Source organism: Salmo salar, unplaced genomic scaffold, assembly GCF_965601325.2.
Source record: "Salmo salar unplaced genomic scaffold, fSalSal1 ptg000615l, whole genome shotgun sequence".
Taxonomy (NCBI): Eukaryota; Metazoa; Chordata; class Actinopteri; order Salmoniformes; family Salmonidae; genus Salmo; species Salmo salar.
Genome location: NW_027675441.1, coordinates 528,625 through 556,256, shown reverse-complemented (window position 1 = coordinate 556,256; position 27,632 = coordinate 528,625). Strand labels below are relative to the sequence as shown.

At 40.0% G+C, this 27,632-nt stretch overlaps 1 protein-coding gene and 1 pseudogene across 1 annotated transcript; one reads left to right on the top strand and one right to left on the bottom strand.

The window, feature by feature from the left end:
- The first annotated feature begins 1,571 nt into the window (after nucleotides 1-1,571).
- Nucleotides 1,572-5,028, top strand: LOC145876884 (uncharacterized; annotated as a pseudogene).
- A 12,514-nt stretch (nucleotides 5,029-17,542) lies between these two features.
- On the bottom strand, nucleotides 17,543-24,530 carry LOC145876890 (uncharacterized). The gene is made up of 2 exons (XM_082972228.1): nucleotides 23,950-24,530; nucleotides 17,543-20,929 (listed from the first exon to the last, which is right to left on the bottom strand). The coding sequence occupies exons 1-2, from the start codon at nucleotides 24,320-24,322 to the stop codon at nucleotides 19,605-19,607; spliced, it is 1,698 nt and encodes a 565-aa protein (XP_082828354.1). The 5' UTR covers nucleotides 24,323-24,530; the 3' UTR covers nucleotides 17,543-19,604.
- Nucleotides 24,531-27,632: the final 3,102 nt, after the last annotated feature.

Sequence of the window (27,632 nt, the reverse complement as noted above, 5' to 3'; positions counted from 1 at the left end):
TCATATGATGAACTTTAACTTAACCTCTATGGGCTAGGTGGGACGCTAGCGTGCCACCCGTGGTGCACTCCATCAACAGCAGGTGCATTTCAAGAGCGGCAAATTTGAATCCGAATAAATGTCAAAATTCAAATTTTTCAAACATACAACTATTTTACACCCTTTGAAAGATAAACATCTCCTTAATCTAACCACGTTTTTACGATTTCAAAAAGGTTTTACGGCGAAAGCATAAATTTAGAGTATGTTAGGACAGTACATTTACAAGAGTTGTGTGTAATGTTTTGTCAATTCAAAGACAGGGTCCACCAAAACCATAAAACCAGCTAAAATGATGCACTAACCTTTTACAATCTCCATCAGATGACACTCCTAGGACATTATGTTAGACAATGCATGCATTTTTAGTTCTATCAAGTTCATATTTATATCCAAAAACAGCGTTTTACTATGGCATTGATGTTGAGGAAATCGTTTCCCTCCAATAACCGGCAGTCAAGTCAGCGTCACAAATTAAATAATTAAAATTAGAAAACATTGGTAAAATATTTATATTGTCCCCTTTAAAGAATTATAGATTTACATCTCTTGAACGCAATCAACTTGCCAGATTTAAAAATAACCTTACTGGGAAATCACACTTTGCAATAATCTGAGCACTGCGCCCAGAAAAATACGCGTTGCGATACAGACTAGACGTCATGTTGGGGAGATCTAAAATCGAAAATACTATGTAAATAATCCATTACCTTTGATTCTCTTCATCAGATGTCACTTCCAGGTATCACAGGTCCATAACGAATGTAGTTTTGTTCAAAAAAGCTCATCATTTATGTCCAAAAATCTCCGTCTTGTTAGCACATGATCTAAGCCAGCCGGACTTCTCGTCATGAACGAGGGGAAAAAATATATTTCCGTTCGTTCAAACATGTCAAACGTTGTATAGCATAAATCATTAGGGCCTTTTTTAACCAGAACATGAATAATATTCAAGGTGGACGAATGCATACTCTTTTATAACGTATTGGAACGAGGGTACCCAACATGAACTCGCGCGCCAGGTGTCTAATGGGACATCATCGTTCCATGGCTCTTGTTCGGTCAGATCTCCCTCCAGAAGACTCAAAACACTTTGTAAAGGCTGGTGACATCTAGTGGAAGCAATAGGAAGTGCCAAAATATTCCTCAGCCCCTGTGTTTTTCAATGGGATAGGTTTAAAGGTAATACAACACATCAGGTATCCACTTCCTGTCGGAAAATGTCTCAGGGTTTTGCCTGCCAAATGAGTTCTGTTATACTCACAGACACCATTCAAACAGTTTTAGAAAATTTAGGGTGTTTTCTATCCATATGTAATAAGTATATGCATATTCTAGTTACTGGGTAGGAGTGGTAACCAGATTAAATCGGGTATGTTTTTTTATCCAGCCGTGTCAATACTGCCCCTAGCCCTAACAGGTTAAATACTGGATCTTGCTGTCGGACAGATTTTTGTATTCAGATCTCTGAAATGCTTTCTAACTACGTAACATTTATTGTCTCCTTATATCACGCTGTAAAAAAAGTTTTCATGGGCACAGAAATCCTAAATCATTTCAGTTTACTAAATCCAATGGTTCTAACCGAGAGTCACCTTAACTTTATTGACAACACCCAAATGGTTACTGTCATTAATGCGGTTCTTAAATAATTACGCATAATACTTAATACTGTAGCTGTTTAGTTACAGTCACATGTTCAACTATCATCAGCTGATCCAGGAAATCATTTTCTGAATGACAGTCACATGTAGTTCTTCATTCATTACACCGGTAAAGACAGTTATGCCGTGCTCCACGTTGGATCCAACATCCCAAACAAATTGATGTTTATAAAGTGTTATTGTCTGGTTGATTTACTGTAGGGTCTCGTTAGTCAGTTTGGAAACAGAGATACTTAGCTCATAATGTGTAGAGAACTGTTCCTTGATGGATAGGCTATTGTACAACACACAGAGCTATTTTCCTTTATTCAGGACATTTAGAATGACAACTCATTACAGAGTAGCCTAGTGGGATTATTCACAAAATTATCTGGTGATCAGGTTATGAAATGTCATGACAGACATTTTAGTCTCCTTGTTTCACCTAAAATATTAAATGATTTATAGTCCTAGGTCTATGTTGTTGTTAGGTGAAGTTATGGGTCCTACAGTAGGTCTATGTTATTGTTAGGTGAGATTATAGACCATTTTGGCATACACTTAGTGGACAAAACCTCATTGTCAGGCTGATGTCAGGCTGATGGAAAACTAGCCAATGATCATTTTACTGGTTGAAGGCGTTTTTAAATATAAAGTAGTACATTTTCGACAATAACACAAACATTATATTAAATCAGGACATTCAAACGAGCCTTACAATTATAATCCAAAGTAGTGTCAAATGATAATAATAATAATCATAATCAACCTGGAAATGGAGGCTATTTTTGCTGTCAGCCTATGAGAACTCCCCTGAGTTTCCCCCACGGTGGTGAATTAGTGAATAGACACAGAGCTTAATGTGAGTTTCCTTGAGTAGCACTCCTGATCTAGTGCTGTAATATTCAGAATACATTGTGAAAACTAATCTTTGCTCACCATTTTTTAAATATATATACTTTTTTCACCCCTTTTTTCTCCCCAATTGGTACTTACAGTCTTGTCTCATCGCTGCAACTCCCATACGGACTCTGGAGAGGCGAAGGTCGAGAGCCCTGCGTCCTCCGAAACACAACCCAACCTAGCCACGATGCTTCTTGACACAATGCCCATCCAACCCGGAAGCCAGCAGCACCAATGTGTCGGAGGAAACACCGTACACCTGGCGACCTGGTCAGTGTGCACTGCGCCCGGCCCGCCACATGAGTCGCTAGTGCGCGATGAGACAAGGATATCCCTGCCGGCCAAACCCTCCCCTAACCCGGACGACGGTGGGCCAATTGTGCGTCGCCCCATGGGCCTCCCGGTCGCGGCCGGCTGCAACAGAGCTTGGACTCGAACCCAGAATCTCTAATGGCACAGCTTAGGCCACTTGCTCACCATTTTTGCTCCAGGCAGATATACTACATCCATAACTAGCGGTTTCTGCATTAGCAGGGAGGTGTTTCTGCAATCAAATTGTGTGTGCATCGCCCTTGTCGCAATTTTAGCAAACACAGAAAGGTGCCTATATTTGAGAACAAAAGTCGCCTGGCACACTGCTTAGGAGTTCAACACCTTTTACTTATTTCTAGTTACTACTAATGTGAAAACAAGACTAAATATGACTATTGTTGCTCACTTGACTGTCTTAAGACAATTGTCAAGTAATTTTAACATTCATTACAGACGTCAATTGTTGTACAGTATCATGGCTACGCTGTTGGCATCACCTTTTTCAGTGGATTTCTGCTGTTGTGAGCCTTTAACCATCTGTCTGACTTTGTTGTTCACACAGGAGAGAGACGTGACTATCATGGATCCTCTGGGGAGTCTCAACATCATGATGCTGACGAGTCAGAGAAGAGTCTGTCCAGATTCTATCACCTCAAGAAACACCAGCAGAGACCCACAGGGAAGAAATCTATCTGCTGCTCTGACTGTGGAAAACATTGCAAATCTTCATCAGAACTTAAAATACACCAGCGAACACACACAGGAGAGAAATCTCACCACTGTTTTGATTGTGGGAAGAGTTACTCAAGTTTAAAAGCACTAAAAGTACACCTGAGAATTCACACTGGAGAGAAACCGTACAGCTGTGATCAATGTGTTAAGAGTTTTACTCAGTCAAGCAACCTGTTATCACACCAGAGAACACACACAGGAGAGAAACCTTATAGCTGTGATCAATGTGTTAAGAGTTTTACTCAGTCAAGCAACCTGTTATCACACCAGAGAACACACACAGGAGAGAAACCTTATAGCTGTGATCAATGTGGGAAGACTTATATTTCATCTTGCCATCTGAGTAGACACCAGCGAGTACACACAGGAGAGAAACCTTATAGCTGTAATCAATGTGGGAAGAGTTTTACTCGGCCAGACAGCCTGATAATACACCAGAGAACACACACAGGAGAGAAACCTTATAGCTGTGATCAATGTGGGAAGACTTATATTTCATCTTGCCATCTGACTAAACACCAGCGAGTACACACAGGAGAGAAACCTTATAGCTGTAATCAATGTGGGAAGAGTTTTACTCGGTCAGACGGCCTGATATTACACCAGAGAACACACACAGGAGAGAAACCTTATAGCTGTAACCAATGTGGGAAGAGTTTTGCTGCATCTGGCTCTCTGACTCTACACCAGAAAACACACACAGGAGAGAAATCTTTCCACTGTTCAGATTGTGGAAAAATATTCTCAACTTCACACAATATGAAGAAGCACCAGAAAACACACACAGGAGAGAAACCTTATAGCTGTAATCAATGTGGGAATAGTTTTACTCGGTCAGACGGCCTGATATTACACCAGAGAACACACACAGGAGAGAAACCTTATAGCTGTACTCAATGTGGGAAGAGTTTTTCTACGTCTAGCTATCTCACTATACACCAGAGAACACACACAGGAGAGAAACCATATAGCTGTACTCAATGTGGGAAGAGTTTTTCTACGTCTAGCCATCTCACTAAACACCAGAGAACTCATACAGGAGAGAAACCATATAGCTGTACTCAATGTGGGAAGAGTTTTTCTACGTCTAGCTATCTCACTATACACCAGAGAACACACACAGGAGAGAAACCTTATAGCTGTACTCAATGTGGGAAGAGTTTTTCTACGTCTAGCTATCTCACTATACACCAGAGAACACACACAGGAGAGAAACAATATAGCTGTAGTCAATGTGGGACAAGATTTTCTTGGCTAACCAGCCTAGTATCACATCAGAGAACACACACAGGAGAGAAATCTCCTAGCTGTGATCAATGTGGGAAGAGATACTCTGATAACAGATCTCTGATTAAACATCAGAAAATACATGAAGGAGTTGTTTCATGATATCAATGAAATTATGTCACAATGTAGAATGTTTTAACATTGTAGTAGAAGTATTTTAATGATGTCACAATGTAGAACCCTAAATATTTGCCTAAATATTATATTATATTTGTTCTATTGATTTTAGTTTCAGGGGGAAAATCCAGACTCTGAAATGGAAGAGTACTATTTATGTGATTTAACAAAAAGTGACTAACAAAAAAAGAGCTGTGTTACACTTACCACGTTGGTGACGCACTTGAATCAAAATGCAACACTTCAAAATGTAGCTAGCTGCTTTCTACAAATTGTCCTCTAACCAGGGATGTACACATTATTCCCAGATTCCGTGTGGTTTTTGAGCTGTTAGTTTTAACGGGACGTGCAACCTCATCTCCCTCCTGTCACACAAATGATTTTAACATGATATCGATGAGTTATGACAAATAAGTGTTGTGTTCCTTTGTTTAGGGACCCCTAAATTTAAATGCATCACTCCAAAATGTAGCTGACTGTCTTCTGCAGGTTGTCCTCTAATCAGTGAGGTAAAATATATCTCCATTTCCATGTGTTTTTTTAGTTGTGTTAGTTTCAACAGCACGTACAACCTGATTTCCCCCCTAATCGATATCAGTGATTTATTGCTACTTGTGCAGTTTATAAGGTGCTTGTTTAAGTAATATGATTATTGTGGCAGATGTTTGTGTATATAGCACATGTTATGTTTAGGTTTTCAATATATCCCAACTGTTTCTGCTTATTGGTTATTGATTAGGACACGTTAAAACTGTGTTTTGACATTGGGGATATCCCACCTAGCAACATGTCATTGATAAGACGTTGAAAATATGACTATGCAAACAAATATTTCATATTTACATTTCATGATCAGATTTAGTAATCGATTTATTGATGATATTTATTCATGCAACCAACTGACAATTTTTGGTACAATTATATTGACATTCTTGCCCTGCTTTTAAAATATCAGGGTTCATTCTCAGATGTGCCAACCCAAATGTACTAGAACATGACATTGGGGACTGGGCCCCGATCCAACAACATGCCTATCTAGTGAACACTGAAAAGAGAGAGAAGCTCTGCAGTGAGGTGGAAAGTTACTATGGATATTGCAGGAGTTTCCTCTTGAAATCAGACATGTCTGTGGTGAGGACAACTTGGTTGCTGATTGTCTCAAGGGTGGGCAGTTAAAAAGTTTTGTGTTTAGACAATGCGTTACCATGGATCACAATGTATTTTGACTGCACGTTTTTCCGTATTGGAGATGAGTTTTGTTTGGGCTCGTTCCAAGGAGACGAGAGTTCTAGAAGCTAGTGGGTTTTAGGAAGACTAGAGTTCTAGAAGCTAGTGAGTTTTAGGAAGAGGAGAGTTCTAGAAGCTAGTGAGTTTTAGGAAGAGGAGAGTTCTAGAAGCTAGTGAGTTTTAGGAAGACGAGTGTTCTAGAAGCTAGTGAGTTTTAGGATTCTATAGAAAGAAAAAGGAGAAACAAATAATACTATTGTATATTATTATTTAGAAATACGTGTTTTTTTCTTGTTTTTAATTGTTGACAGCCAGTAGACATCATGTTTATATTGGTGAAGGTGAAGCATTTTAGTTGATTATAATGTGAAATGGAAGTTGTTTTCTGTTGGTGGTGAGCAAACTATAGGATATATTTGTTGTCTTAAAGGGGAAGTTGTTACAGGCTTTGGTTTTGAGGTTTTTCCATTTATGTTTTGAGGTTGGACGTTAGCACGTCTAGCTCGTTAGCACGTCTAGCTCGTTAGCACGTCAAGCTCGTTAGCACGTCAAGCTCGTTAGCACGTCTAGCTCGTTAGCACGTCAAGCTCGTTAGCACGTCAAGCTCGTTAGCCCGTCTAGCTCGTTAGCACGTCTAGCTCGTTAGCACGTCTAGCTCGTTAGCACGTCAAGCTCGTTAGCACGTCAAGCTCGTTAGCCCGTATAGCCCGTTAGCACGTCTAGCTCGTCTAGCCCGTCTAGCTCGTTAGCACGTAGGACGCACTGATTGGTGTCACCTCGTTAGTCAGTATGTGTTACACCTGTGCTGGCTTGTCCATCTCGTTAGTGGGAAGGTGTTTCACCTGAGCTGGTCCAGGTTCTATTTAAGAGTGTCTGGCCCAGTGCTCCAGTTGTCTTGATACATGTGGAGAGTCAACACCTTTAGTTGCTCCACCTTTTTGGTTTACTTCCTGTCTTTAAGTTTGGTGTGGGTTTTTCTTTTGTTTTCCTCTTCTTGGGCAGATTTAGTGGGTCTCATGGTGGGTGTCTTTTAGGTCCCAGTTGTTGTTACTAGTCAACTTCCAGTGGACACCCCCGTAGTGTCTTTCAGATCCCCTCCTAAAAAACAAGTTATATTTTGGGTTGGATATTGCATCCAATTAATATTTTAATCAATGGCATTTCCTTACAATGCTCATTAGTCTTTCAGTTGTTATTATTGTTTTTTATCCTCATATTTGTGTACTAAATATTTCTGATTATTTTCATAGTTTTTTCCTATGAAGCCATTGTGTTGCATCCATGTCTGACATGTGCTGTATAAATAAAGCTTGATTTGATTTGAACATATTGTAAAACAAATTAACCCGATGACTGACCAATCAACAAACTATTGGTCCACCTTAGTATGAAAAACTGTATCAATCCCACTTTTCCAGCCTGCTGAAGGCGTGGTGGAGTGGTAAACACCACCCCCGGCTCTACCAGGGGCTTGAGGTGGTCTCCCACAGCTCTGCTTATGTCATGTTCTGTGGCCTTGCTGTTCCATTTATTGACTGCAACACAGAAATAAACACATTTAGTCATATTATATAAAACACTCAGGGCCGGTTTCACAGACAAGGCTTAAGCTTAGTCCCAGACTAAAATGCTTGTTTGAGCTGTCTTAACTCAAAGCGACTTGCACAGACTTATCTTAAAATAGTCGTAGATTTAGACTTTTCTGGACAAATCAAAGGCGATTGCAAGAGGGAGGATTAGAGCTACTCCAGGACTAAATGGAAGATTAAATGAATCTTTCAAAGAGGCAGGTTTAACTTCTACTTAGTGCTGTTTGTGAGGGAGCCTGGATGATGTGGAATGTCTAAAGGAAGACCAGCATGCACTACAGAGGCCAGACCAGTACTTGTGGATAGGAGGAATCCATTACATTACCTTGAGACCGCTTTCTTATGTACAAAGAAAATGCATTGGAGATAATATCTCTCCTTGAGCCTAGACTTTCCTCTCTGTCTCAAAGAGGAAGGCCTTTACCCAATTCTCTCCAAGTTCTGATCACTGTGAGATTTTTGGCATCTGGAATCTTTCATTGTGAAACTGGTGATTTGTGTCGGTGCCAGTGAAGCAACTGTGTGTTTAATAGTTCACAAAGTCTGCAGGAGGAGTCTTTACATCTAGTTTCCTGATGCTGCTGGCCAAGCCAACTATAAAGTCTGCAGGAGGAGTCTTTACATCTAGTTTCCTGATGCTGCTGGTCAAGCCAACTATAAAGTCTGCAGGAGGAGTCTTTACATCTAGTTTCCTGATGCTGCTGGTCAAGCCAACTATAAAGTCTGCAGGAGGAGTCTTTACATCTAGTTTCCTGATGCTGCTGGCCAAGCCAACTATAAAGTCTGCAGGAGGAGTCTTTACATCTAGTTTCCTGATGCTGCTGGCCAAGCCAACTATAAAGTCTGCAGGAGGAGTCTTTACATCTAGTTTCCTGATGCTGCTGGCCAAGCCAACTATAAAGTCTGCAGGAGGAGTCTTTACATCTAGTTTCCTGATGCTGCTGGTCAAGCCAACTATAAAGTCTGCAGGAGGAGTCTTTACATCTAGTTTCCTGATGCTGCTGGCCAAGCCAACTATAAAGTCTGCAGGAGGAGTCTTTACATCTAGTTTCCTGATGCTGCTGGTCAAGCCAACTATAAAGTCTGCAGGAGGAGTCTTTACATCTAGTTTCCTGATGCTGCTGGTCAAGCCAACTATAAAGTCTGCAGGAGGAGTCTTTACATCTAGTTTCCTGATGCTGCTGGCCAAGCCAACTGTAAAGGGCAATATGAATATCTGAATGTGGGCAGTTCCCAGGAGTGATTGGCTGGTTAGATGGATGTCATGTTCCCATCAAGTGTCCATCAACTCCTGATGCTGAGGGGTACCGTAACCATAACAACTGGTTTTCCATCAACTCCTGATGCTGAGGGGTACCGTAACCATAACAACTGGTTTTCCATCAACTCCTGATGCTGAGGGGTACCGTAACCATAACAACTGGTTTACCATCAACTCCTGATGCTGAGGAGTACCGTAACCATAACAACTGGTTTTCCATCAACTCCTGATGCTGCGGAGTACCGTAACCATAACAACTGGTTTTACATCAACTCCTGATGCTGAGGAGTACCGTAACCATAACAACGGGTTCTCCATCAACTCCTGATGCTGAGGAGTACCGTAACCATAACAACTGGTTTACCATCAACTCCTGATGCTGAGGAGTACCGTAACCATAACAACTGGTTTACCATCAACTCCTGATGCTGAGGAGTACCGTAACCATAACAACTGGTCAACCATCAATGTTCAGGGTGGATGCTAATCCTCATTTAGAGTTCTCAAACATTGTTGCCTGTTGGAAAGGTGCAACTCACCATTGAAGGATTTCCCTCAACTCTTCATTGGTCTCAGTTTCAGAGAGGACAACACAGTGGACTACTAGAGTAACTTTTTATTCACTCCAGACATAAATCCCACAACAGCTGAGCAGCAAAGATACAACAGACCTCATATCCACACGAGAGGGATGGTCCAGCGTGTGTTTGGCGTATGGAAAAATAGATTCCAGTGTTTTCGCAATACACTTGGTTTCAAGCCAAGAAGTTGCTGCAAGGTGATCATTGCTACAGCTGTGCTGCACAACTACCTGAAGCAGCATGGCTGTCCTGATCCTCCCATGATCAGCATCAAGCAGATGTTCCCATGACTGTCCTGATCCTCCCATGATCAGCATCAAGCAGATGTACCCATGACTGTCCTGATCTTCCCATGATCAGCATCAAGCAGATGTTCCCATGACTGTCCTGATCCTCCCATGATCAGCATCAAGCAGATGTACCCATGACTGTCCTGATCCTCCCATGATCAGCATCAAGCAGATGTACCCATGACTGTCCTGATCCTCCCATGATCAGCATCAAGCAGATGTACCCATGACTGTCCTGATCCTCCCATGATCAGCATCAAGCAGATGTACCCATGACTGTCCTGATCCTCCCATGATCAGCATCAAGCAGATGTTCCCATGACTGTCCTGATCCTCCCATGATCAGCATCAAGCAGATGTTCCCATGACTGAGGCAGATGTGATTGAGGCAGATGTGTCCATGACTGAGGCAGGCAATGACCAACGAGGACTTGCACAGTTGCACAGGGAGATGCTTCACATTGCAGCACTTCAACTAGATGAGATGCATTTAAATATGGAATGTATTCATTATGGATTATTTTTGCTTTGATAATGTTTGTTCTGTACACAATTCAAATAGTGTGGAGCAAAATGAAATGAGTGACTAAACCAAGGCTGGTTTAAAATGTAGTTTGTGGTGTTTAAAATACTCTCATGAATATCCAAATGACAAAACATGTATTGTTTTACATATCATATTGTTCACCATGGCTGGTCATCACTATTGTCTCATTACTGTCTCTTTGTTGGATCATACCTCTCTCTTCCAACTTCATATCCAATTCAACCTGGACAATTCTCATCTCATGTTCTTCCTTCAGATATTTCATTTTATGCTCATGGAATTCTTTGGTTAACGTTTCATGCCTGGTCATCTACTTTGTTCTCTGCTGAAAGGTGGTGGCAGCATCTTCTCTCAGGGATGTTATAGCAGATGTGGAGGGAACACACTCACTGTGTACTGGCTCTTCCAACCTGTTCACATTACACCCTCACTGTGTACTGGCTCTTCCAACCTGTTCACATTCCACCCTCACTGTGTACTGGCTCTTCCAACCTGTTCACATTACACCCTCACTGTGTACTGGCTCTTCCAACCTGTTCACATTACACCCTCACTGTGTACTGGCTCTTCCAACCTGTTGGTCATCATCTGGTATACCATCTAGAGGTTGGTCATCATCCGGTATACCATCCAGAGGTTGGTCATCATCTGGTATACCATCCAGAGGTTGGTCATCATCTGATATACCATCCAGAAGTTGCTGCTGCTCTATTATTCCAGACAGGAAGTCACTCAATTCATCAGTGTTGTCTTGTTTTGGTGGTCCACCACCAGTAGTAAATCTCTCTCTTCTGATCTCTGCTTTCTCTCTTTTTAACGTCAGTTTAAGGTTCTTCCACAAAGTCTATAGAAGGCAGATATAATTTTATAATAGAAATCATGTCACAAAAATATGAATATGAGAAATGTGAAATCCTGATAATAATGCAGATATCTCACCTCTAGTTGTTGTTTCATCTTGTAATCCTGATAATAATGCAGATATCTCATCTCTAGTTGTTGTTTCTTCCTGTAATCCTGATAATAATGCAGATATCTCACCTCTAGTTGTTGTTTCTTCTTGTAATCCTGATAATAATGCAGATATCTCACCTCTAGTTGTTGTTTCTTCCTGTAATCCTGATAATAATGCAGATATCTCACCTCTAGTTGTTGTTTCTTCCTGTAATCCTGATAATAATGCAGATATCTCACCTCTAGTTGTTGTTTCTTCCTGTAATCCTGATAATAATGCAGATATCTCACCTCTAGTTGTTGTTTCTTCCTGTAATCCTGATAATAATGCAGATATCTCACCTCTAGTTGTTGTTTCTTCCTGTAATCCTGATAATAATGCAGATATCTCACCTCTAGTTGTTGTTTCTTCCTGTAATCCAGATAATAATGCAGATATCTCACCTCTAGTTGTTGTTTCTTCCTGTAATCCTGATAATAATGCAGATATCTCACCTCTAGTTGTTGTTTCTTCCTGTAATCCTGATAATAATGCAGATATCTCACCTCTAGTTGTTGTTTCTTCCTGTAATCCTGATAATAATGCAGATATCTCACCTCTAGTTGTTGTTTCTTCCTGTAATCCTGATAATAATGCAGATATCTCACCTCTAGTTGTTGTTTCTTCCTGTAATCCTGATAATAATGCAGATATCTCACCTCTAGTTGTTGTTTCTTCCTGTAATCCTGATAATAATGCAGATATCTCACCTGAAGTTGTTTCTTCCTGTAATCCTGATAATAATGCAGATATCTCACCTCTAGTTGTTGTTTCTTCCTGTAATCCTGATAATAATGCAGATATCTCACCTCTAGCTGTTGTTTCTTCCTGTAATCCTGATAATAATGCAGATATCTCACCTGAAGTTGTTTCTTCCTGTAATCCTGATAATAATGCAGATATCTCACCTCTAGTTGTTGTTTCTTCCTGTAATCCTGATAATAATGCAGATATCTCACCTCTAGTTGTTGTTTCTTCCTGTAATCCTGATAATAATGCAGATATCTCACCTCTAGTTGTTGTTTCTTCCTGTAATCCTGATAATAATGCAGATATCTCACCTCTAGTTGTTGTTTCTTCCTGTAATCCTGATAATAATGCAGATATCTCACCTGAAGTTGTTTCTTCCTGTAATCCTGATAATAATGCAGATATCTCACCTCTAGTTGTTGTTTCTTCCTGTAATCCTGATAATAATGCAGATATCTCACCTCTAGTTGTTGTTTCTTCCTGTAATCCTGATAATAATGCAGATATCTCACCTCTAGTTGTTGTTTCTTCCTGTAATCCTGATAATAATGCAGATATCTCACCTCTAGTTGTTGTTTCTTCCTGTAATCCTGATAATAATGCAGATATCTCACCTCTAGTTGTTGTTTCTTCCTGTAATCCTGATAATAATGCAGATATCTCACCTGAAGTTGTTGTACTCTTCTTGTGGTTACATTTCCATTGAATTCACAGCAAATTGCAGCCCAACCCGCTTGTTCTACTGCTCAGTAGCAGCAGTGTGGCTCAGTTGGTAGAGCATGGTGTTTACAACGCCAGCATGGTGTGTTATACATACTGGCCTTCCCCGTGGCTCAGTTGGTAGAGCATGGTGTTTGCAACGCCAGGGTTGTGGGTTTGATTCCCACGGGGGGCCAGTACAAAAAATGCATGAAAATGAAATTAAATGTATGCATTCACTACTGTAAGTCGCTCTGGATAAGAGCATCTGCTAAATGACTAAATTTAGCAGACTAAATGTACCTTCAATAACTGGATGGTTTGACAACATTTGTTTTGGAGCGTTTTTTTGAACAAATTATTTTTGCCTCTGCCGTTGTTTCGTCTCCAGATTCACACCAGTATTGGTGTTTTCTATTCCGGGTTTTAATGAGCACCACTAGACCAACAGCATGTGTTCATACTGAACCTAATCAGGATTAACCCAGGTGTTCATACTGAACCTAATCAGGATTAACCCAGGTGTTCATACTGAACCTAATCAGGATTAACCCAGGTGTTCATACTGAACCTAATCAGGATTAACCCAGGTGTTCATACTGAACCTAATCAGGATTAACCCAGGTGTTCATACTGAACCTAATCAGGATTAACCCAGGTGTTCATACTGAACCTAATCAGGATTAACCCAGGTGTTCATACTGAACCTAATCAGGATTAACCCAGGTGTTCATACTGAACCTAATCAGGATTAACCCAGGTGTTCATGCTGAACGTAATCAGGATTAATCCAGGTGTTCATACTGCACCTAATCAGGCTTAACCCAGGTGTTCATGCTGAACCTAATCAGGATTAACCCAGGTGTTCATACTGAACCTAATCAGGATTAACCCAGGTGTTCATACTGAACCTAATCAGGATTAACCCAGGTGTTCATGCTGAACCTAATCAGGCTTAACCCAGGTGTTCTCATTCAGGCTTAGTTACCTTACTCCAGTCTCCGACTAACTAAGCCAAATTTAAGACACGATCACGAAAGCTACTTAAATATCCTAGTTTAACTAGTTCTGGCTTAATCTAAACCCTGCAGGGTCTGAATGAAACCTAATGTCCAGTGGGATTGATCTGTTTGATCCAGTTGTTTGTTTCAGATTTCAGTTGTTGAATCCTTGACGTATTGTTGACTTCAAAACTTTTCAGTTTCAACCAATGCACTGGGTTGGTTGAAAAGTGATACTGTTTTGACATAGTGGAAGATATACTGAATTGATACTGTTTTTCATACTAAGATATGTGCTCATTGGTTATGCAAGAGGGTGGCAGGTAGCCTAGTGGTTAGAGCTGACAAGGTAAAAATACACTGCTCAAAAAAATAAAGGGAACACTTAAACAACACAATGTAACTCCAAGTCAATCACACTTCTGTGAAATCAAACTGTCCACTTAGGAAGCAACACTGATTGACAATACATTTCACATGCTGTTGTGCAAATGGAATAGACAATAGGTGGAAATTATAGGCAATTAGCAAGACACCCCCAATAAAGGAGTGGTTCTGCAGGTGGGGACTACAGACCACTTCTCAGTTCCTATGCTTCCTGGCTGATGTTTTGGTCACTTTTGAATGCTGGCGGTGCTTTCACTCTAGTGGTAGCATGAAACGGAGTCTACAACCCACACAAGTGGCTCAGGTAGTGCAGCTCATCCAGGATGGCACATCAATGCGAGCTGTGGCAAGAAGGTTTGCTGTGTCTGTCAGCGTAGTGTCCAGAGCATGGAGGCGCTACCAGGAGACAGGCCAGTACATCAGGAGACGTGGAGGAGGCCGTAGGAGGGCAACAACCCAGCAGCAAGACCGCTACCTCCGCCTTTGTGCAAGGAGGAGCAGGAGGAGCACTGCCAGAGCCCTGCAAAAGGACCTCCAGCAGGCCACATGTGCATGTGTCTGTTCAAACGGTCAGAAACAGACTCCATGAGGGTGGTATGAGGGCCCGACGTCCACAGGTGGGGGTTGTGCTTACAGCCCAACACCGTGCAGGACGTTTGGCATTTGCCAGAGAACACCAAGATTGGCAAATTCGCCACTGGCGCCCTGTGCTCTTCACAGATGAAAGCAGGTTCACACTGAGCACGTGACAGACGTGACAGAGTCTGGAGACGCCGTGGAGAACGTTCTGCTGCCTGCAACATCCTCCAGCATAACCGGTTTGGCGGTGGGTCAGTCATGGTGTGGGGTGGCATTTCTTTGGGGGGCTGCACAGCACTCCATGTGCTCGCCAGAGGTAGCCTGACTGCCATTAGGTACCGAGATGAGATCCTCAGACCCCTTGTGAGACCATATGCTAGTGCGGTTGGCCCTGGGTTCCTCCTAATGCAAGACAATGCTAGACCTCATGTGGCTGGAGTGTGTCAGCAGTTCCTGCAAGAGGAAAGCATTGATGCTATGGACTGGCCCGCCCGTTCCCCAGACCTGAATCCAATTGAGCACATCTGGGACATCATGTCTCGCTCCATCCACCAACGCCACGTTGCACCACAGACTGTCCAGGAGTTGGCGGATGCTTTAGTCCAGGTCTGGAAGGAGATCCCTCAGGAGACCATCCGCCACCTCATCAGGAGCATGCCCAGGCGTTGTAGGGAGGTCATACAGGCACGTGGAGGCCACACACACTACTGAGCCTCATTTTGACTTGTTTTAAGGACATTACATCAAAGTTGGATCAGCCTGTAGTGTGGTTTTCCACTTTAATTTTGAGTGTGACTCCAAATCCAGACCTCCATGGGTTGATAAATTGCATTTCCATTGATTATTTGTGTGTGATTTTGTTGTCAGCACATTCAACTATGTAAAGAAAAAAGTATTTGATAAGATTATTTCATTCATTCAGATCTAGGACGTGTTATTTTAGTGTTCCCTTTATTTTTTTGAGCAGTATATGTTGTTCTGCCCCTGAACAAGGCAGTTAACCCACTGTTCCCTGGTAGGCAATCATTGTAAATAATAATTTGTTCTGTTGGGGCTAGGGGGCAGTATTGAGAATTTTGAAAAAAATATGCGCCCATTTTTAACTGCCTGCTACACCAACTCAGAAGCTAGGATATGCATATTATTAACATATTTGGATAGAAAACACTCTGAATTTTCTAAAACTGTTTGAATGGTGTCTGTAAGTATAACAAAACTCATATGGCAGGCAAAAACCTGAGAAGAATACAAGCAGGAAATGAGAATTTTGTGGCTGTACTATTTTCGAGTCATTGCTAATAGATCACACAGTGACAAAGGATTCATTTTGCACTTCCTACGGCTTCCACTAGATGTCAACGATCTTTATAAAGTTGTTTGAAGCGTCTATGATGAACAGAGACCGGATGACAAGGAAGGGAAGTTGACGTCCCTGGGATGTCGTCACTTCATTATTGTGCGCACATGCGCGTTCATGTGAGGCAAGACATTTTTCAAAACGTTTTTCAAGACACAGGAGAGGTCGGGTTGAAACATTACTGATGTTTCACGTTAAAAATGGCCCTAAAGATTGATGCTAAACAACGTTTGACATGTTTGAACGAACGTAAATAGATTTTTTTTTAAACTTTTCGTCGTGACTCCCCCTACATTTTGAGGAGCCTACTGAACGCGCTAACAACATGGAACAACTTGGAGTTATTTGGACATAAATTATGAACTTTGTCGAAAGAAACCACATTTGTTGTGGATCTGGGATTCCTGGAAGTTCCTTCTGATGAAGATAATCAAAGGTAAGGGATTATTTACAATAGTATTATTGATATTAGATGGTTCCAAGATGGTGCTAACCTGTATATCCTAGCCTATTGTTCTTAGCATAGCACCCCGTTTATTGCAAAGTGTGATTTCCCAGTAAAGTTATTTTGAAATCTGGCAATGCGGTAGCATTTATGAGCTGTTAATCTATAATTCTTTGAATGACAATATTATAATTTACCAATGTTTTCGAATAGTAATTTTGTAAATTGTAACGCTGCTTCACCGGAAGCATTTGAGGGAAAAAAAATTCTGAATTTCACCGCCACTGTAAAATGCTGTTTTTGGATATAAATATGAACTTGATGGAACAAAAAATGCATGTATTGTATAACATAATGTCCTAGGAGTGTCATCTGATGAAGATTGTCAAAGGTTAGTGCATAATTTTAGCTGGTTTTCTGCTTTTGTTGACGCCTGTCTTTGAATTGACAAAACATTACACGCAGCTATTTTCAATGTACTCTCCTAACATAACCTAACTTTATGCTTCGCCGTAAAGCCTCTTTGAAATCGGACAATGTGGTTGGATTTAGGAGATGTTTATCTTTCAAATGGTGAAAAATAGTTGATTGTTTGAGAAATTGAAATTATTAGATTCTTGCAGTTTTGAATTTCCCGCCATGGTATCTTATCAATAAATCCCGTTAGCGGGATCAGAGCGGGAAGGGGTCCTCTAGAGGTTAACCGACTTGCCTAATTAAAGGTTAAATAGGTTAAATAAAATTTAAAAATAATGAAGTCTGTTGATTGTCAATCATTGGGTTCCTTTGTTTTGCAATATGCTCAAATCAAATCAAGCTTTATTTATACAGCACTTTTCAGACATGGATGCCACGCAATGGCTTCACAGGAAAAAACAATGAAAATAAACGGATATTTACTACACAACTGAAAGACTACGGAACATTCCAAGGAAAATCCATTGATTAAAATATTAACAATTGGATGCAATATTCAACCATAACGAGATGGACAAGCCAGCACAGGTGTAACACATTCTGACTAACGAGGTGACACCAATCAGTGCTAACGAGCTAAAGTCCAACCTCAAAACATAAATGGAAAAACCAAAGCCTGTAACACCTTCCCCTTTAAGACAACAAATATATCCTATATTTTTGTTGGACAAGTTTGCTCACCACCAACAGAAAACAACTTCCATTTCACATTATAATCAACTACAATGCTTCACCTTCACCAATATAAACATGGTGTCTACTGGCTGTCAACAATTAAAAACAAGAAAAAACACGTATTTCTAAATAATAATATACAATAGTATCTTTTCACCTTTTTCTTTCTATAGAATCCCCCACCTTGGTTCACTTACTATAGAATCCTAAAACTCACTAGCTTCTAGAACTCTCGTCTTCCTAAAACTCACTAGCTTCTAGAACTCTCGTCTTTCTAAATACCACTAGCTTCTAGAACTCTCCTCTTCCTAAAACTCACTAGCTTCTAGAACTCTCTTCTTCCTAAAACTCACTAGATTCTAGAACTCTCGTCCCCTTGGAATGAGCCCAAACAAAACTCATCACCAATACAGAAAAACATGCAGTCAAAATAAATTGTGATCCATGGCAACGCACTGGCTAAACGCAAAACACAAATCTTTTTGAGACAATCAGCAACCAAGTTGTCCTTACCACAGACATGTCTGATTTCAAGAGGAAACTCCTGCAATATCCATAGTAACTTTCCACCTCACTGCAGAGCTTCTCTCTCTTTTCAGGGTTCACTAGATAGGCATGTTGTTGGATCGGGGCCCAGTCCCCAATGTCATGCTCTAGTACATTTGGGTTGGCACATCTGAGAATTAACCCTGATATTATAAAAGCAGGGCAACAATGTCAATATAATTGTACCAAAAATTGTGAGTTGGTTACATAAATAATTATTACTAAATGTTACATGAAATGTAAATATGAAATATTTGGTTGCATAGTCTTATTTTCAAAGTCTTTTCAATTACATGTTGCTAGATGGGATATCCCCAATGTCAAAACACAGTTTTAACGTGTCCAAATCAATAACCAATATGCAAAAACTGTTTGTGATAAATTGAAAACCTAAACATAAAATGTGCTGTATACACAAACATCTGCCACAATAATCATATTACTTGGATTTTTTTTTAAACAAGCACCTTTATAAAACTGCACAAGTAGCAATAAATCACTGATATCGATTAAATCAGGTTGTACGTGCTGTTGAAACTAACACAACTAAAAAACACATGGAAATGGGAGATATATTTCACCTCACTGGTTAGAGGACAACCTGCAGAAGACAGTCAGCTACATTTTGGAGTGATGCATTTAAAGGTAGGGGTCGCTAAACAAAGGAACACAACACTTATTTGTCATCACTCATCGATATCATGTTGAAATCAATTGTGCCGAGAGGAGGGAGATGAGGTTGCACGTCCTGTTAAAACTAACAGCTCAAAAACCACACGGAATCTGGGAATAATGTGTACATCCCTGGTTAGAGGACAATTTGTAGAAAACAGCTAGCTACATTTTGAAGTGTTGCATTGTGATTCCAGTGCGTCACCAACGTGGTGAGTGTAACACAACTCTTTTTTTGTTAGTCACTTTTTGTTAAATCACATAAATAGTAACTCTTCCATTTCAGAGCCTGGATTTTCCCCCTGAGGCTAATATCCATATCATGTTGAAATCAATAGAACAGGGGACAAACGTTTAGGGTTCTACATTGTGACATCATTAAAATACTTCTACTACAATGTTTAAACATTCTACATTGTGACATTAATTCATTGATATCATGAAACAACTCCTTAATGTATTTTCTAATATTTGATCAGAGATCTTTTATCAGATTATCTATGGTCACAGCTAAGAGGTTTCTCTCCTCTGTGTATTCTCTGGTGCACTCTCAGATCTGTAGATTGAACAAAACTCTTCCCACATTGACCACAGCTATAAGGTTTTTCTCCTGTGTGTATTCTCTGGTGTCGAGTCAGACTGCCAGATGCAGCAAAACTCTTTCCACATTGACAACAGCTATAAGATTTCTCTCCTGTGTGTATTCTCTGGTGTAGAGTCAGATGGCTAGATTGAACAAAACTCTTCCCACATTGACCACAGCTATAAGGTTTTTCTCCTGTGTGTGTTCTCTGGTGTCGAGTCAGATGTGCATATTTAACATAACTCTTCCCACATTGACCACAGCTATAAGATTTTTCTCCTGTGTGTATTCTCTGGTGTTTAGTCAGACTGCTAGAGTTAGTAAAACTCTTCCCACATTGACCACAGCTATAAGGTTTCTCTCCTGTGTGTGTTCTCTGGTGTAATGTGAGCTGGCTAGATGTAACAAAACTCTTCCCACATTGAGTACAGCTATAAGGTTTCTCTCCTGTGTGTCTTTTCTGGTGCACTGTCAGATGGCTAGATTGACAAAAACTCTTCCCACATTGATCACAGCTATAAGGTTTCTCTCCTGTGTGTATTCTCTGGTGTTGAGTCAGACTGCTAGATGTAGTAAAACTCTTCCCACATTGATCACAGCTAAAAGGTTTCTCTCCTGTGTGTGTTCTCTGGTGCGTCTTCAAATTCTGTGAAGTTGAGAATCTTTTCCCACAATCTGAACAGTGGAATGGTTTCTCTCCTGTGTGTACTCGCTGGTGTCGAGTCAGACTGCCAGATGCAGCAAAACTCTTTCCACATTGACAACAGCTATAAGATTTCTCTCCTGTGTGTATTCTCTGGTGTAGAGTCAGATGGCTAGATTGAACAAAACTCTTCCCACATTGACCACAGCTATAAGGTTTTTCTCCTGTGTGTGTTCTCTGGTGTCGAGTCAGATGTGCATATTTAACATAACTCTTCCCACATTGACCACAGCTATAAGATTTTTCTCCTGTGTGTATTCTCTGGTGTTTAGTCAGACTGCTAGATTTTTTAAAACTCTTTCCACATTGATCACAGCTATATGGTTTCTCCCCAGTGTGAATTCTTTGATGTATTTTAAGGCCTAGTGAAGAGTTTAATCTTTTCCCACAGTCAGAGCAGCAGTGAGATTTCTCTCCTGTGTGAACTCGCTGGTGTTTCTTGAGGAGTTCTGATCTGGAGAGACTCTTCTCTGCCTCGTCAGCATCATGATGTTGTTGAGGATCCCCAGGATCCCAATAGTCCCGTCTCTCTCCTGTGAGAACAAAGTCAGACAGATGGTTAAAGGTCCACAACAGCAGAAATCCACTGTTTATTTGAGGTAAAAGGTGATGCCCAGAGCATACCCATGAAGTTGTACAACAATTGACGTCTGTTAAAATATTTGACAATTAAGACAGTCAACTTAGCAACAATCATATTTTGTCTTGTTTTCACACTAGTAGTAACTAGAAAAGTTTTTAAAGTTGTTGAAACCCTAAGCAGTGTGCCAGATGACTTTTGGTCTCCAATATTGGCCCCTTTCTGTGTTTGCTAAAATTGCGACACGAGGGCGATGCGCACACAAAAATGATTGCAGAAACACTTCCCTGCTAATGAGGAAACCACTAGTTATGGATGTAGTATATCTGGTAATGAGGAAACCACTAGTTATGGATGTAGTATATCTGGTAATGAGGAAACCACTAGTTATGGATGTAGTATATCTGGTAATGAGGAAACCACTAGTTATGGATGTAGTGTATCTGGTAATGAGGAAACCACTAGTTATGGATGTAGTATATCTGGTAATGAGGAAACCACTAGTTATGGATGTAGTATATCTGGTAATGAGGAAACCGCTAGTTATGGATGTAGTATATCTGGTAATGAGGAAACCACTAGTTATGGATGTAGTATATCTGGTAATGAGGAAACCACTAGTTATGGATGTAGTATATCTGGTAATGAGGAAACCACTAGTTATGGATGTAGTATATCTGGTAATGAGGAAACCACTAGTTATGGATGTAGTATATCTGCCTGGAGCAAAAAATAGTGAGCAAAGATTTTAGTTTTCACAATGTATTCTGAATATTACAGCACAAGATCAGGAGTGCTACTCAAGGAAACTCACATTAAGCTCTGTGTCTATTCACTAATTCACCACCGTGGGGGAAACTCAGGGGAGTTCTCATAGGCTGACAGCAAAAATAGCCTCCATTTACAGGTTGCTTATGAGTGCATTTCACATTAAATATGGATTATAATTGTAAGACTCGCTTGAATCACCTACTTAATATGTTTGTGTTATTGTCGCATATCAACTGATTTATACTTAAAAAACACTTCAACCAGTAAAATGCTCTTTGGCTAGCTTTAACATCAGCCTGACAATGAGGGTTTGTACACTAAGTGTTTAACAAATTGGCCCATAACTTCACCTAACAATAACATAGACCAACTGTAAGACCCATAACTTCACCTAACAATAACATAGACCTACTGTAGGGCCCATAACTTCACCTAACAACAACACAGACCTACTGTAGGACCCATAACTTCACCTAACAACAACATAGACCTACTTCACCTAAGACTATATATAATTTAATATTTCAGGTGAAACATGGAAACTAAAATGTCTTTGTCATGACATTTCATAACCTGATCACCAGATAATTTTGTGAATAATCCCACTAGGCTACTCTGTAATGTGTTGTCATTCTAAATGTCCTGAATAAAGGAAAATAGCTCTGTGTGTTGTACAATAGCCTATCCATCAAGGAACAGTTCTCTACACATTATGAGCTAAGTATCTCTGTGTCCAAACAGACTAACGAGACCCTACTGTAAATCAAGCAGACAATAACACTTTATAAACATACATTTGTTAGGGATGTTGGATCCAACATGGAGAACGGCATAACTGTCTTTACCAGAGTAATGAATGAAGAAGCACTTTGGTTGTTGTTGCATGTCGTGATATTTGTCATGTGACTGTCATTCAGAAAATGATTTCCTGGATCAGCTGATGATAGTTGAACATGTGACTGTAACTAAACAGCTACAGTATTAAGAATTATGTGTAATTATTGAAGAACTGCATTAATGACAGTATCCATTTGGGTGTCAATAATGTTAAGGTGACTCTCGGTTAGAACCACTGGATTTAGCAAACTCTGAAATGATTTAGGATTTTTGTGCCCATGAAAACTGTTTTCCCAGCGTAACACAAGGAGACACTAAATGTTACGTAAGTAGAGAGCATTTCAGAGATCTGAATACAAAAAACTGTCCTAACAGGACAATAACCTAAACCACAAGGCCAAATCTACACTGGAGGAGCTTACCAAGATGACATTGAATGTTCCTGAGTGGCCTAGTTACAGTTTGGACTTAAATCGTCTTGAAAGTCAATGGCAAGACCAGAAAATGGCTTGTGTCCCTGTTTTATAAGATAGTACTCACTGTATTTACTGGTGTTAATCAGATCAATGTCCCTGTTTTATAAGATAGTACTCACTGTATTTACTGGTGTTAATCAGATCAATGTCCCTGTTTTATTAGATAGTACTCACTGTATTTACTGGTGTTAACCAGATCAATGTCCCTGTTTTATTAGATAGTACTCACTGTATTTACTGGTGTTAATCAGATCAATGTCCCTGTTTTATTAGATAGTACTCACTGTATTTACTGGTGTTAATCAGATCAATGTCCCTGTTTTATTAGATAGTACTCACTGTATTTACTGGTGTTAATCAGATCAATGTCCCTGTTTTATTAGATAGTACTCACTGTATTTACTGGTGTTAATCAGATCAATGTCCCTGTTTTATTAGATAGTACTCACTGTATTTACTGGTGTTAATCAGATCAATGTCCCTGTTTTATTAGATAGTACTCACTGTATTTACTGGTGTTAATCAGATCAATGTCCCTGTTTTATTAGATAGTACTCACTGTATTTACTGGTGTTAATTAGATCAATGTCCCTGTTTTATTAGATAGTACTCACTGTATTTACTGGTGTTAATCAGATCAATGTCCCTGTTTTATTAGATAGTACTCACTGTATTTACTGGTGTTAATCAGATCAATGTCCCTGTTTTATTAGATAGTACTCACTGTATTTACTGGTGTTAATCAGATCAATGTCCCTGTTTTATTAGATAGTACTCACTGTATTTACTGGTGTTAATCAGATCAATGTCCCTGTTTTATAAGATAGTACTCACTGTATTTACTGGTGTTAATCAGATCAATGTCCCTGTTTTATTAGATAGTACTCACTGTATTTACTGGTGTTAATCAGATCTCCAGTCTTCTCTTCTTCGTCCTCCTCTAATGTGACAGTAATCTCCCCCTCTTCATCCTTCATTCCAAAAACGTCTTCATCTTCTTTCACTTCATCCTCCACTCTAAAAACTGCATCTTCCTCCTCTTCTTTTACTGTAACATCCTCCTCCTCTTTCACTCTGAAGGCGTCTTCCTCTTCTTTCTCTGTCACGTCTTTCTCTTCTTCTTTCACTGTAACAGCCTCACCCTCTACTTGTTTTTGTATTGAAACAGCCTCCTCTTCCTCCTCCTCTTTCACGAGAGCGTCTTTTTCCGTCCAGCAGACCTCCGCTTCTTTATCAGGAGGAGAGTAGCTTAGTGAACTCATGGTCGGGGATAATAGCTAGTTAGCATTAGCGACTAGACTAGTGCTAACTTAACCAGCCAGCTAGCTGACTTACAACGTAAATATTACATAAAATGGAGTACTATGTTTAAATCACAGTGGCAATTAAACCACGAAATTGTCTTAAGAACTTGAATGTTCAGACTTTGTCAGCTAGCGAGCTACCGAGGTGGCTGCAGTTGTTGAAGAAGCGTTCCGTCCACTAGATTATACGTCACACTAGAAACATCGCCTGAAAGACACATATCGCCATCTGCTGTCTGGAGGGAGGAAACGCAGTTGAGGAGGGAAAACTATTTTTATTCTTCATTGAATTATAATATTATAAAGCAGTTTAGGGAAACGTTTTTTTCCTCTCCATTAAATATTAATATTATATCAACACGTACAAAGAGCAACAAGTGTTGTTTGATTAGTTAAGATTTTTTTATGAGAATTTTAAACAAACTCTACATCTACTCCACATCTGTATTTCTGATTCAGTCAAATAACTAGATATCAAAATAAGCACCTAGTTATTGATACCCTTGATAAAGATGAGCTAAAATGACTGTATGAAATAAATAAATAAACTTTACCCACTACCAGGATATTTTAGCCCAAAACCTGGTTACCTCTCTGCTAGGAGGCTGAAACTTGGCCATAAGTGGATCTTCCAGCAAGACACATCAACATCCACAAAGAAATGGTTATTTGGGCACAAAAATCAACATTTTCAATGGCCATCTCAGTCTTCAGACTTGAACTCCATTGAAAACCTGTGGTTTGAATTGAACAGGGCAGTCCATAAGACAGACTAAATAAATCAAGGACCTGGAGAGATTCTGTATGGAGGAATGGTCTAAGATACCACCCAATGTGTTCTCTAATCTCATAAAACATTTCAGTGTCATTATCCTCCCAAGGGGAGAGTGCTGGAGTATTGAAAACATGGGTAGCAATAATTCAGACCCCTGCCTTTTGAGAATTACATGTTAAACTAAATCTCTTTCTCTGAGCAATTGTATTAGTATAAAATAATATAATTTCCCTTTTTTTTGGTGTAACAATACATCATGTAGATGTATATAATGAACAGACTAGGTCTATACTGCTCCTACATGGTGTAACAATACATCATGTAGATGTATATAATGAACAGACTAGGTCTATACTGCTCCTACATGGTGTAACAATACATCATGTAGATGTACAGTGGGGGGAAAAAGTATTTGATCCCCTGCTGATTTTGTACATTTGCCCACTTACAAAGAAATAATCAGTCTATAATTTTAATAGTAGGTTTATTTGAGCAGTGAGAGACAGAATAACAACAAGAGTGCTCCTAACTGTAGAGGATTATTCCAGTGCAGTACATGTGTAAAGGGTGTTGAGGGATAATCCCAGTGCAGTACATGTGTAAAGGGTGTTGAGGGATAATCCCAGTGCAGTACATGTGTAAAGGGTGTTGAGGGATATTTCCAGTGCAGTACATGTGTAAAGGGTGTAGTGGGATTATTCCAGTGCAGTACATGTGTAAAGGGTGTAAAAGGATATTTCCAGTGCAGTACATGTGTAAAGGGTGTTGAGGGATATTTCCAGTGCAGTACATGTGTAGAGGGATAATTCCAGTGCAGTACATGTGTAAAGGGTGTTGAGGGATAATTCTAGTGCAGTACATGTGTAAAGGGTGTTGAGGGATAATCCCAGTGCAGTACATGTGTAAAGGGTGTTGAGGGATAATCCCAGTGCAGTACATGTGTAAAGGGATAATCCCAGTGCAGTACATGTGTAAAGGGTGTTGAGGGATAATTCCAGTGCAGTACATGTGTAAAGGGTGTTGAGGGATAATTCCAGTGCAGTACATGTGTAAAGGGTGTAAAAGGATTATTCCAGTGCAGTACATGTGTAAAGGGATTATTCCACTGCAGTACATGTGTAAGGGGATTATTCCAGTGCAGTACATGTGTAAGGTGATTATTCCAGTGCAGTACATGTGTAAGGGGATTATTCCAGTGCAGTACATGTGTAGAGGGATTATTCCAGTGCAGTACATGTGTAAAGGGTGTAGAGGGATAATCCCAGTGCAGTACATGTGTAAAGGGTGTTGAGGGATAGTTCCAGTACAGTACATGTGTAAAGGGTGTTGAGGGATCATTCCAGTGCACCGGTTATTGACTGCAGACTTAAAATGCTGAAAACAGGTCCCTAGTGGAATGACAACAACATGGCTGCTTGTTAAAGAAGAGATGTAGAGAGAGACAGAGATAACCATATACATTGCACATGGACCGTAAGAGGTCCTGAATGTATTGAAATGCCTGGGCTCGCAGGGGATGTGTTAATTCATAACCCATCATATATACCTGTTAATTCATAACCCATCATTTATACCTATTAGTTCATAACCCATCATTTATAACCCATCATTTATACCTGTTAATTCATAACCCATCATTTATACCTGTTAATTCATAACCCATCATTTATACCTGTTAGTTCATAACCCATCATTTATAACCCATCATTTATACCTGTTAATTCATAACCCATCATTTATACCTGTTAGTTCATAACCCATCATTTATACCTGTTAGTTCATAACCCATCATTTATACCTGTTTATTCATAACCCATAATTTATACCTATTAGTTCATAACCCATCATTTATAACCCATCATTTATACCTGTTAGTTCATAACCCATCATTTATACCTGTTAATTCATAACCCATCATTTATACCTGTTAGTTCATAACCCATCATTTATACCTGTTAATTCATAACCCATCATTTATACCTGTTAATTCATAACCCATCATTTATACCTGTTAGTTCATAATCCATCATTTATACCTGTTAATTCAGGGGCGGTTCAGGCAGGCTGGCACGCTCCCTGACCTAACTTGGCAGGAACTAATGGGGATCCATAATAAACCCCAGGAAGAGTAGCTGCTGCCTTGACAGGAACTAATGGGGATCCATAATCAATACAAATACTTGTATCAATATATTTGTGTCTCTTTACTCTTGGATTCTAAAATGCTAATTAGCATCAAAGTAGACGACATGCAAGACTACAAATCCCTGCAAGCTCCTGCATGTCATCTCTAGCCAGCACCTTTCACAGAACAGTTCACTGAATTGTCCATTGAAATACATTTTGACACTTGAATCATTGCTACATTAAGGCCTGATTGGTGGAGTGCTGTAGAGATGGTTGTCCTTCTCGAAGGTTCTCCCTTCTCCACAGAGGAACTCTGGAGCTCTGTCAGAGTGAACATCGGGTTCTTGGTCACCTCCTTGACCAAGG